The 12797-nt window shown below is 47.5% G+C and overlaps 1 protein-coding gene across 1 annotated transcript in view; it reads left to right on the plus strand.

The window, feature by feature from the left end:
- Positions 1 to 12315, plus strand: part of AGBL4 (AGBL carboxypeptidase 4) — a 1470506-nt gene extending 1458191 nt beyond the window's left edge. Inside the window, exons 12-15 of the mRNA XM_068961620.1 lie at positions 5761 to 5857; positions 6444 to 6450; positions 7591 to 7610; positions 12195 to 12315. Coding sequence (XP_068817721.1) covers positions 5761 to 5857; positions 6444 to 6450; positions 7591 to 7610; positions 12195 to 12315 — 245 coding nt within the window. The remainder of the gene's footprint in view (positions 1 to 5760; positions 5858 to 6443; positions 6451 to 7590; positions 7611 to 12194) is intronic.
- The last annotated feature ends 482 nt before the right edge of the window (positions 12316 to 12797 follow it).

A 12797-nucleotide genomic window follows, 5' to 3' on the forward strand; every position in this document is an offset into this window, starting at 1 on the left:
CAGCAAAGTTAAGCCTAGAGAAAGGAAATGGCTATGATCCCATGACAAGTTACTGGCTGAACCCAGATTGGTCTCTTGATTCCCATTTAGGGGCTCATTCAGGGCTCCAGATCCAAGGCCCTGAGACATGAGGACAGAGGGTCCTTCAGTCACTGCCTTTATCCCAGGGACCTTGGATGCCTTCTGAGAGCCAGGGGTGAGCGGGTGGAGAGTGAGCAGCAGGGGACAGACCACTCAGGCCACAAGCATTTTGGCATGAGTAGTCCTAAAGAGCTGATGGTTCAGAAACCATTTCCATTATCCGACCTTTTCATATTGCTGACGCAGGATCAGGGCTCCCAATGTCTCATAAGCATCTTGAAGTCAGGTTGAACTCCTAACCTCTCCCCTGATTCTTTTTTCTTCGCTCAGTCTTTCACCTTCCAGAGCCCAGCATCGCCATCTACCCAGCTACCACCCTTCATTCCATCTTCTCTTTCAGGCTGTCAGCAGGTCCTGCTAGTTCTTCCCTCAAGGACCTGTCCTCCACCTCTACTGTCTTTGTCCTGTTCCAGGGTCCCCCTTCCCCTTGGACCATCACTGTGGTCACCTGGCTGATGTGCTTGCTCCCACTCTTGCTTTCTTATTTTTTAGCAAAACAATGACCTTTTAAAATTCTAAATCGGATCATCTCATTTTCCTGCCTAAAATTCTTCATTCACTTAGACTCTTCCCATTCACTTAGAAAATCCAGATTCCTTCGGGTGACCCAGCATAAGGTGCCGCAGTATCTAGCCCCTGCCTGCCTCTCCACACCAGCGCTCTTTCAGCCCCTCTCTCCCATCCAAGGACTGTTCCCACCCACCCTTCCTCCTTCATAGACGCTTACCCACTGCCCACTCTCAGTTTGCAGAAGCCTGCCCATACCCCTTCTCTAAGGCAGCACCCACATTGCCCTCAGTTATAGACTCTGCAGTTTCTTCCTAGCACTATTAAAACCACAATTAAGTATTTATTTAGGATTTTTTAAATTTTTTTATTCTTTTTTTTTTTTTTTTACTGTTTCTGCTTATAGATTTAAGAATTGTTGTCTTGGTTGGTTGTTTTTTGTTTGTTTTTAAGCAAAGTATATTCCATGCCTTCTAGAGAAGTTGAATATACTAGGTGATCAACAAGCGTAGATTGAGTGAACAGATGATGGATACAATATATACACTCTGGTTTTTATTGCCAACAGAAAAGAAGTTTAAATTCCATAATTTGACATTCAGAGCCTTCACTAATGTGTCGCCAGCCTACCCACTGCAGACCTACCTCCCCTCTACACTTTAGCTCCTTGGGCCTGCGGGCCCTTCCCTGTCTTATTTCTGGCACAGAATCGTGGCCCACAGCCACACTCCCTACTTGTACTGATGCTCATTTATCTCTTCTTCCCCATTTCAGATTTGTCTTTGTCCTTCAAATCTTTGTTATAGTCCACTTCCTTGAAGCCTTTCACAATTCCTCCACTTGGAATTAAATCTGCCATATGCCCACAGAATTTGTGTTTGAATTTATGACCACACTCATGAAAGGAGAAAACATGCATGGTGTTAAAAAGACAGTCAGGTTCGTATGCCACTTCTATCACTTTCTAGCCACGAGACGCTGGGTCAATTATGCAAACTCTCCTTTTTTCAGTTTCCTATAAAAGATGTGTCAAATTATGCTTTGGCCTCGCAGGGATGTGGTGGGGATTGTCGATAGTAAATAACTACACTGTACGGTGCACAGGGTGTGCCGGAAAAAAACGGTAGTTGCTTTTGTGAAGGTGACAGGGCAACAGCCTGTTTGGTAATGCAGCTGTTTGGGATATGTTAGTATCGTATTCCTGTTGTTGTTCAGTCACTAAGCCATGTCCGACTCTTTGCCACCCCATGAACTGCAGCATGCCAGGCTTCCCTGTCCTTCACTATCTCCTGGAGTTTGTTCAGACTCATGTCTGCTGAATCAGTGATATCATCCAGCCATCTCCTCCTCTGCCACCCACTTCTCCTCTTGCCCTCAATCCTTCCCAGCATCAGAGTCTTTGCCTCTTCTAGACTGTGTCTAATTCCTCTTTATCTAACCTAGTCTCAGCCCTTCTTCATAGCAGTACACACGTGGGAGGAACCCCCCAAAATTAGAATGAATGAATGAACAAACGAATGTAAATAAGCCAACCCTCGTTACTTGTTAAAGGGTCCCACCATGTACTGGAGCTATTGACACCCACCCTTTACTTTAAAGTCAGCTAGTCAGTCTGAGTTTCGGACAACTCCAGCCAACTCCTGTTTCTCTGACTCCAGGGTCCTGATCTCCCCTGCTGTCTGCTCCTGCTCTTGGCTAGAAACCCACCAGGAGTGACAGAAGAATCTGAGGAGAATGACATTTTGAACATATAGGCCGTTCTGAGGTTTTTGTTGGCAGTGAAGTGTTGGGAGTTTTCACCCCAATTTTTTTTCTCTCTTAATTCTGCAATATATTAGAGAAGGTTCCAGCCAAGAGAGTTATTGCTTTCTCCTTGCCTGGATCTTAAATCTTTGTTCAAAGACAGCCTGTTTTAATTGAAAATGTTCAATCAATCTCTTCCCTCCTCCCACCCACGTCCCATTTCTTGGCTCCAGCAGGGCCAGTGCAGTAAATAACCTGGAGCAAGGCTCTCAGGGCTTAGGGAATATGTAAGAAAGTAAAAGGGTTGTCTCAGACAATTCCCACCTTTAAAATGCTGCCTTTTAAACAGAGCTTGTCTGAAATGATCAACACCTCACAGTCGGGCATTTGACTGCAACAGCCCAACTCCTTTGCCTTATAGAGCTCAGGAGAATTGACCTACAGGGAGATCTCCTAGGGTTGCTCCGGGGCTGAGTGAGTGTGGCTGTCACTGCAGGTCTGGAGAAAGGGTTCAGGCTTCCTTCTGGCCACATTCATGCACTTACTTAGTCAGCAGTCATGGGTTGGTTGCTTATCTCACCACCACAACCTGCAAGGCAGGCATCGTACTCATGTTTTACGGGCAAGGAAAGAAGGTTCAGGGAGATGGGAGAACTTCTGCAAGGTCACGTGGTGTTCTTGCTCTCCTCTGCTACATAACGAATTTCCCCAAAGTTAATGTTTAAAACCATAGTTATTCTCTCTTGTTTTCTGTGAGTCAGAAATTTAGGAAGGGTTCAGCTGAGTGGGTCTGGCTTGGCATCTTTGATGCAGTAACAGTGAGATACTGACTGAAGCTGGAGCGGCAGAGTGCTGGAGGGGCGGTGGGCTGGCCAGGAACCTTTCTCTGAAGTAGCCTTTCCCCAAAGTCTCAGGGCCTCTGCCTGCAGACCCTCTGTGAGCTGACTTTGGGCTTCCCCAGAGCAGGATGGCCTCAGGGCAGTCAGACTGCTCGCTGGAGGTTCAGAACCCCAGCTGGAGCATTCCAGCAGGCAAGGTGAGAGTTACACCTGCTTTTCTGAACAGTGTCACTCCTGGCATTCCTTAGGTAGCAAGGAAGTTATAAGCCCACCCAGACTCCAAGAGAGAGGATACAGACTCCACCTCCTGGTGGAAGGGGTGTCAGATCACATCACAGGATGGCAGGTGAGACGGGAGACACTGGGCAGACATCTTTGGAAAGTGTCATCTGCCACACACAGCATGGGGCCAAGCCAGGATTAGAATTAGATGCGTTTGGTTCCAAAACTTCTGCTACAGCCTTTCAGCCTGGTCCACGGGGACCTCTCCCTACCTCTGCGCCCCTGTAGCTCTTACTGTCGACGCACATAGTGGTGATTCAGTTTCCTCAAGCCAACTGGAGCCTGACTGAACTGAGGTGGGCAGCCAAGATTACCTCTGGGGTCTACTGGTCAGAAAGCCCATGCCCAACACCAGGGCTTTTCAAGTTGTGAACTTTTTAAAGAAGGGCGGTCACAAGCAGAGGAAGAAAGCAAGTGGCAGCTGCAGATCTCACTGTCGTAAACAACTCACCTGGTGTTTTCCCTTCTCCCACCAGGCGCTGGCCTGGGGTGCCTCAGCCCTTGACAGAAAAGGTGCCTTCCAATTGGGCAACCACCCAGAGTGGCAGAAAGTTCACTGCTCTGGAATCAAAAAGTCCTAGATTGGAGTCTCAAGTCTACCACTGGCAGTTTTTAGCTTTGGACAGGTTTCTTAACTTCCAAAAGCAAAAAGGAGATAGGAATGCCTTCCTCCCTGGGTTGTTTAAAATGACGTGTAAGGGTCAGTGCAGTACCAGGCACACAGCAAGGGCTTCATAAATGCTGGTGTTCATGGTGTTCATGTCCAGGGCCGTGTCTGAACCCAGCCTGGAGACACCTCGAAGTGAGGGGTGAGAACTTGCTTGACTGTTTCACATATGCTGGCCAGCTCCATGACCCCGGATAGAGTAGTGGCCGAGATGGTCCCAGTGAAGTGACGACTGAACGGAGGTGTCTGGAGGCTGAGAAGGTTCGTTAGCCCTGTAAGGCCTGTGGGCAAAGGGGAGAGTGCTCTGAGAAGATGGAGTGGAATGGGCAAAGGCCTGGAGGTGAAAGAAGCTCAGTATCACTGGAATGTAAAGGCCGAGGGGTGGAAGGCAGGAGGCAGCAAGTACGAAGCTGAGACCCAATTACAAAGGACCCAGTAAATCGAGTTCCAAATTTGAATTTTAAAAGCAACTGGGAGCCACTGAATGGTTTTTCTCAGTTGGATGACGTGGACAGATCTGTGCTTTAGAACAACTACCCTTTCACCCCACCCCACCAGCAACTTTATAGAAAATGGAGCAGAAGCAGGCAGCTTCATGGCTGGGAGGCAATTAGGACAGGATGACGGCAATTCAAGGAAAAGATGATACTGGCCTTTTCTAGGAAGACAGCAGGGGCCTGGGGAAAAAATTCCCCTGGGTAAGAGTTGGTGATGGTTTGGATGTTCAGAGCTGGGGGACATGAGATAAAAGATAAGTGCTTTGAATGAAGTCAGTTCAGAAGCCACAGGAGCAGAGGGCAAGAGCGCCAGTCATAGTCCTGGGAGAAGAGCATTGTGCCTTACTAAAGAGACATCAGCTATCTGGAAAGCCGATGGTTACAAATTAGCTGAAGAAAAGAGAGGCAGAGGAAATAGCTCATGTGAAGGCCCAGAGCTGTGAACTATAACGCACAGAGCCTATGTTCCATGTTGCTGAATAGATGACTGTTGTGCCAATTTATACTAAAGTGTTACTGGTCAATATGGAATTGACCCTTTCCCCTTCCCTGGGGAGTTTGTATTTACCAGGTCACAAGTGCTTACCCTAAGGATTCATTATTGGTAGACTTCAAGGCGGACCAGGGATACTATTTAGGGTGAGAAGGTTTTATCATTGTCCCCAAGGTTACCAAGGTAGATGACTAATCCCTGAAGGTCAAGCAGGCCCTGGTCTCTATACAACAGAAGGTCTCTTGCCCTTGGGTCTTGCTTATCTGCCTCCCGCTGAGCCACCTGACTGTCAAACCATGGAAGCCCAGTGATTCTCAAAAGAACGCAGTAGGTTCTAAAGTCTCTGAACACAGGCTTCAGAGTAAGACTCCTTCCAGGTTCTATGACCTTGAGCATATTATTGAACTTCCCTTCATCTCAATTTTCTCACCTGGGAAAAAAGGGAAAATAATAGCATCTAATATTTAAGGATTTGTGAAAATCAAGAAGACAGTACATACAACGCATAGAAGAGTGAGGGGAGCTGCTGTTTGTCACTGTTGTCATTTTTCTTACTAGTCCAGAGTTGCTCCTTAACACCCGCCCTCGCAGACATGAAGCTGGGGCGGAATGTGGCGAGAACATTTTTGGATTATTACCGGCTGAACCCCATGGTCGAGAAAGTGGCGATCCCCATGCCGAGGCTGCGGTAAGTGCTGAGCAGAGCTTGTGTCCTGCTTAACTGGCTTCTTGTTCAGGAGCAGCTTCCTTTAGCCTCTGTGTGGCCCTGGGCAGCATGGGAAAGATGATCCCAGCCCTGCCACAGAGACTGTAGGGGCCGAAGAGCTTCACAGCACAGTTTCCTGAGTTGGGGGTATCACTATGGGGTGAGACAGTGAGGGGGTGGTCACATTTCTGGATTTAACATGGGAAGCCACAGGACTGGGAGTTTCTGGGAGGCTGAGTCCAGCCGCTATCCCAAGCTGGTCTGGGTATATCCACGTGCTACTCCATCTGACACCTCAGCCTCCAGGATTCCTGTATCATTGGGTCTCATAAGGCCTCTGATCCTTCAGTTTCATCATCTGTAAAGTGGGGACAGTGATTCTCACTTATAAGACTATCAAGAGATGTTAGAGAACCCTGGCACATGTTAAAGTGCCAGGCATGTATGTACCTTGTACATATGATAGTTCCCTGCCGTCAAGATGCAAAGGCTCAGTGCTTAGAGGACACACCTCTGAGAAGCTTCCCCTCAGGTCCTCTGCTGTGGTCAGCTTTTTGGGCTGGTGAAGAGAGAAGGTCAGGTGATGAGTGTCCTTCCTGAGCGGTGGACCAGAGCCCAGAGTGCTGGGCATTCCCATGCCTGCTGGCTATGAGCCCAGTGAGCACTTGGGCAGGGACACCCAGTGGCATCTGGGATGTGCTGGCCCTCACCCTATGCCTTGAACTCATCTCCTACTTGCCTAGTGGTCCAGCCTCCTTGAAGGACTTAATGGTATCAACTTAAAAGGTTCCTGCCAGACCAAATCTTCCCACTGACCTTGCCCATGACCTTGGCCAAATGCTTTGCTGTCTCAGGGCCTTTGTACTGATGCACCTTCCTCCCTAATCTGTTATTAACAAAAACAATGTTAATCACTGTTATTTTCTAAGCCAAGTACTTTTTGTACATGGTCTTATTCATTCCTCATAGATATTTTCTTCCTCATATTACAAATGAGGAAAAGGAAGCGCAGAAAGGTAAAGAAAATTTCCTGAGGTCAAAGACATTTTGTAGAGGCAGGATTTGATCCTAGGCATTTATTATTCCAAAGCTGGACTGAGGTCCAGCTAAGCTCTACCCCCAGCAGGAAGCCTTTCTCACTCTCAGTGTAGGTTCAAGTTCTGTCTCAAGCTCGTGGGATGTGAGACAGATTTCCTGGCTTTGTGAAACCTCTTTCTGCCTTCCTAAAGTGAGGGTAATAATGGCAACCTCTAAGAGTGGTTTTAAAGATTAGATACAAGCATGGTCTGGTGCCTGGCAGCCAGGAGGTGCTCAATGAATGTTTCCATCTCCTGGGGCTTCTGTGCTGCAGGCCCAGGTTTCCAGACAGCTCATCACAGCCTAGGGCAAGTCCCTGGATTTATCTAGTTGGGCTGGCTGATCTCTCAGAACCCACATCCCATCCAGCTGGGAGTCCCTCCTCTCTGAGCCCCAGCTCCACGAGGAGTCTGCAGCACAATGTACTCTAGCTCAGTTGTTCACCCCCATCCTGGTGGATTAGCCTTTAGAAGGAGCATGTCTTTTCCTTCTCTGTTCTCCTTGGCTGTATGGAGCATGCATGCATGTATATATCCTTTCATTCATTCACTTAGGAAAATAACACTTGATGCCAAATCCCTAGTGGGGAAGGGGATGCTTGAATGAATAAACGATTAAAGCATGACCCTGACCTTGAGGAGCTCACCTCTAGACGAAGGTGCTCAGTTAATCTTTAGAAGTCATTCTTGCTGGGTTAAGTTCTTAAAAATTTAAAGTTTTGTAAACTCATGCTCTCAGTTGTTCACCCCCTTCCTGGTGGATTAGCCTTTAGAAGGCGCATTTGGCGGCTTCCCTGGTGGCTCAGACGGAAAAGAGTCTGCCTGCAGTGGGGGAGACCAAGATTCAATCCCTGGGTCGGGAAGATCCCCTGGAGAAGGAAATGGCAACCTACTCCAGTATTCTTGCTCGGAAAGTCCCACGAATGGAGGAGCCTGGCAGGCTACAGTCCCTGGGGTCACAAACAGTCGGACATGACTGAGCGACTTCACTTTTATAAACTCGAAAGAATTCATAGAATCCCATTTACAAGTTAATTTGGGGATTGTCTCTTTCAGGTCCTCTGTCAGCCTGAATAAAATTAACTTGATCCTTTCCCACTGTATTTTGCATGTTGCACTGTCAGTACTGATATCCGCAGAGTAACGATCGCCATTGTGCAGATACGGCATCCAAGGCCCCGGGAGTGGACAGGACTGGCTGCAGGCAGGGCCAGGTAGCCAGGCCCCACCATCCCTATCCCCAGCCCCATGCTTTGAGCATCAGTTAGTGAAGAGTTCTTCAAGATAGGGGAGGCAGGACCCTGAAACTGGGCCTAAAGGTTACAGGGGAGTTCAGGGCCCTGCTCATGGAACCCCCATTGCCCTGGGCTTTGGAACCCTCATTAGAAAAGAGCTGAAGGACTTCTTCCTCAGAGTTCACAGCCTTGAGGACTCACAGTAAAGGCACCCACCCTTAACCTAAGAAAAATAGAATAAACACCCTCTCCAATCCCGACATCTCTCCCTCATCAAACTTTGAATATCACCTAGATCTCAATTTGCCAGCAACTCTTGAAAACATGAATCTCAGGAGGATACACTGCTCTGATTTGGGACCTCACTGCATCCCCATTTTTGTATTATTTTCTACCCAAGCATTGAATAACATACATGAAAGAGCAGTTCTAGTTTCAAAGGCAAATTACATGTTTTGATTCAGAATTAATCTTTGTTTTCTCTCATCTCGATGGATAATTATACTCTGTCAGTTTCTACCCATGTGCTGGCAGGAGGCTGTCAGCATCCCTGGGGAGGTCCCTGAAGGGGGAAGAGACAAGCTGTGGGCCTGAGAGTCTAGGCTCAGGGACATGGCAGCGATGACCCGAGCTGAGACCCCACGCTTATCTCAACCACAGGGACACAAAATGTCCCATCAAGGTGGATACAAATTAGACAAGGAAAATGAACAGGCCAGGTGAGACTCTGGGGAGATGAAGCTGAGCACAGAGCGTGGGCAGGCCTCTGAGTGTGAGGTGGGCTCGGGCTCAGTGACAGTGAAGGGCTGCCTCCACGGTGGGGTTTGGATGCGTGCCTGTGTGTAGGGGGGGAATCATCAGCTCTGCATCTCACTGGAGCCCACTAAGTGGCAGGCCCTGAACGTGATCCTGGGGGAACATAGACAATGTTTGCCCATCAGGAGCCCAGATTCACAGAGGAGAAGGCATGTCCACACGCAAAGATCACAAACAATACCAAGTAACATATAAATGTGCTCAGCTACCTAGCACCTCGTGCCCTCTTCCAAAAACCTCCATGGTTCCTCCATTATCTTCAGTAATGTTTCAGTTCCGCCTCTTGCTGGTCAAAGCCCTGGCCTTCATTGAAAACTTCATATGCAGCTTCCTAGCACACACCTTTCCCTGTGAGCACCGTCTCCACCCTACCTGTTTTCTACCACTTTATACCCCAAGTAAGTAAGTCATTGCTCCCTGTTCATCCTTTTCCCTCTTCCTGGAATGTTCTCCCTGTCTGTCTCTAGGTGGAGAATGCCAGCTTATCTTTCAAAGCCCAGTCTGGATATTGCACCCCTGTTTCTTGGTCCTTGTTCTCCACTGGAGATAGAGCTCCTTCTCACTGCTGAACCCCTAACTGCATTTTGCACACACGTCTGCATGGTACATCCCATAGCATATTGTCATAGCATCTTTGTGTGTCTGACTCCACCACTAGATGGATTGCTCCTTAAGGAACTATTTTATCACTCCTGTATCCTCAGTGCACATTCAAGGCCTAGTTGGGAGTAAGTCTGACATAAGCTCTGAATATATGAGTTATGAAATAGTAGAACTGAAGCATCCCCTAAGAATCATCCACTTCAACACCTTCGTGTTATAGAAAAGTGAGACCCCACCAGAAATCACTCTCCCACAACTACTGGAAAACATTTGGCAGTCATCAGGAGTATCCAAGGAAGGTTTCATGGAGGAAGTGAGGCTTAAACTTGGTTTCCAAGGACATGTAGAATTCAAATGGAGGAAAGAGGGGGCATTTCAGATTGGGGGAAACGGCGTAGAAGGCAGGAAGCAGAAGCTGAAATGGCACATTCTAAGCTAATGACAGGGCTGGATGTTGAGGACAGTAGAGATGATAAAGATGGGACTAACAGTTCATTTTATTCATCAAACAATCCTTAAGCCGTACTTTATACTATTCAGGAATTATGGAGAAAAATCAGATGCATCAGACTAACAGTCCTATGAGAAAAACAGCTGGGCAGATAACTCCCCAGAAAATGGCATGCTGAGAGATGAGGCCCAAAATGCTGTGGGAACCAGGGGAGGGGAGGAGCTTATTTTCTGGGGAGTCGGCTTTCCACAGGAGGGAGTCTAGATAGTTGGAAGAGGGCCCTGTAGGAGGAAGAGTTGCTCTGTGGGGCCCATAGGTGAGAGGTTTGCTGCTGATGCCTCTCTCTGTGCCCCCATCTGGAGCTGTGGATGTTTTTTGCCTCTGTAAGGACCCCACAGTCATTTTGCATGTCCACACTCCTCCCTGGCTATCACACACCCTTCTCCCCATGCACGCCATCTACCTGGAACCACTCCACCTGTGATCATGCTTGGGCTTGCACACCCTCTTTCACCTCCAAAGAAACAAATCCATCTTGTTTCCCATGCTTCCTTTGGGAATAAAGATCCACACTCTCAGTGACACGTGAATGACACCTTGTAATGGGCAAAGCTCTTCCCCAACCCTCATTCACCAAAGCCTAGAATGCAGGAAGGACATGGGCGCTACTATTTTACAAAAGAAGAAACAGGGGCCAGAGAAGAGAAAGGTCTTCTTCAGGATCACATCGCCTGTAAATGGCATTCCGAGTGTGTGTTCCAGGCTGTTATTGGGTACTAAGACTTAGACGTATCTCAGCCATGCTAGATGGTCTTGCTGTGTTAGCAAGGTCTTTCAGGAGCGTGGAATCTTAGTCTGTGAGTTTTCCTGGTTGAGGAGCTGCATGAGGGCGAGGTGTCCCTTTTTGTTTGCTGCCACCTGGTCTTGTCTTTACCCTATTCATGACTCATCAGCAATGAAGGAAATGATACTCCAGAATCAGAGCAGCATGGGTTATAAGAAGTCACTTCTTGAATCCTAAATCTAACAGCCCAAGAGATTCCCATATTTGTGGCATTACCATTTCCTGCCGGGAGTTGTAGTTCTTTATTATTTTGCATAGTTATTTCATACAACTGTGACCTCTACTAAACTGTAAGCAGCCTGAGGGCAACATCAATGTCTGATTCACCTCTGTCACCTCCAGAGGCCATTGGACCATACCTAGCATGTAGCAGCATGCCTTTGTAAGTTACAGTAGGCAAAGGAAGACACTAGGTGTGTTTATTTGTAGCGTCTCATTTAACGTCACATCACCCTGAAATTGGAATATTTTGTCCTCGTTTTGTAAACGGAGCTCAGAGAATTCAAGTAACTTGCTCAAGGTTATACCTCTCACATATAGCTGGCCTGAGAATTCAGTTCAGTTCTTTCTGGATTGGCCTGTTTTTCCACTGCATATAAATCATAGTCCAATGCTTGAATGAATGGCACATCGATTTATTACTCAAAATGTAATAAAGAAGGCCCCATATGAGGAAAAATGCAAACATGGATAAAACTTGGTTCCTGCTCACCAGGAGCAGAACAGAAAGTGAACAACTGTTGAAGAGTAATGTTAAGGGTATTACGTTGGGTGCTGAGCACTGAGATACAGAGGTAAAATAGACACATCTCTGCCTTTGGAGAGCCCCCAAGCTTGTAGGGGAGTCAGTCCGAAACGCCATAATTAGGTTATGCTGAGAAATATAAAGGGACTCTGGAGCCCATGATGGTCCTGAAGGGAATGAAGCCCCTGGCTCTGCCGATCTACAGCTCGTCTCTGTGTTCATCTGCAGCCCATGGTGAAATGGATAGAATGAGTTAGAATCAAGGTAGAAATGTGGAAGTATTACAACCATAAGGGAGTTAGGTTTTCTCCAGAACCAGAATGATCCAACCAAACCCATCCATTCAGCTAAGAGTCGTTCATTCAGTCAGGCCTTGGGCTGGGCTCCTGAGATGTCTGGATGAGGCAGCCAAGGCCACCGCTCCTAGTCCAGTGGCGGACTCACGGCCCACAGTCCAGTGGGGGAGATAGACATACACACAGATGATTCCAGTGCAGTGTGTATATGTACTGTCTTTCTTCTCTCTTTCTGTTATCTCCCCCTTTGCAGGAAAGGAAAACCCCCTTCCTACAAGCACTCACTCCTGCGGGGCCCGGCCAGCAACCACCCCAACGGCAAAGGGGACAAGAAGAGCTCAGTGAACCACAAAGACCCTTCAAACTCTTTTTAAGGATGTGGAATCCAGGGAGGTCTTGTGGTGGCAAGAGCATGCATTTTCTGCTGGGCCATGAAATTAATCACCCTTTTCTAGTTTCCAAGATAGTGACTGTGAGAACCTGTATAAGCTGGTGAAAGGGAAGGGGGAAAAAAATGAGAAATTTCATCATCAATTTTCCTTTTTACCATTTGAAAATCAATTGTGAGCCTTCAGCTTAAGGCTCAGGAACAAAATAGGAGACTCAGACCAGATGAGTACAGATGCTAATTTCCACAACACAGAGACCCTCACAGGAAGAGAAAACCCCCGTACCTCCTCTCTAGTCAGTGCTTTCCAGCCCCTTTACTGTTCTAAGTTGTGCAGTTACTATCGATGGCTACCTTTTAGACTAGGCCACAGTTGTTTACTGTTTTAGAAATGCAGTGTCCATATTTGCTGACCCAAAACAACACCATCAACGCACACAAAACAAAAGACAAATGCACCTTCGGTAA

This window comes from Capricornis sumatraensis, chromosome 2 (assembly GCF_032405125.1).
Source record: "Capricornis sumatraensis isolate serow.1 chromosome 2, serow.2, whole genome shotgun sequence".
Lineage (NCBI taxonomy): Eukaryota > Metazoa > Chordata > Mammalia > Artiodactyla > Bovidae > Capricornis > Capricornis sumatraensis.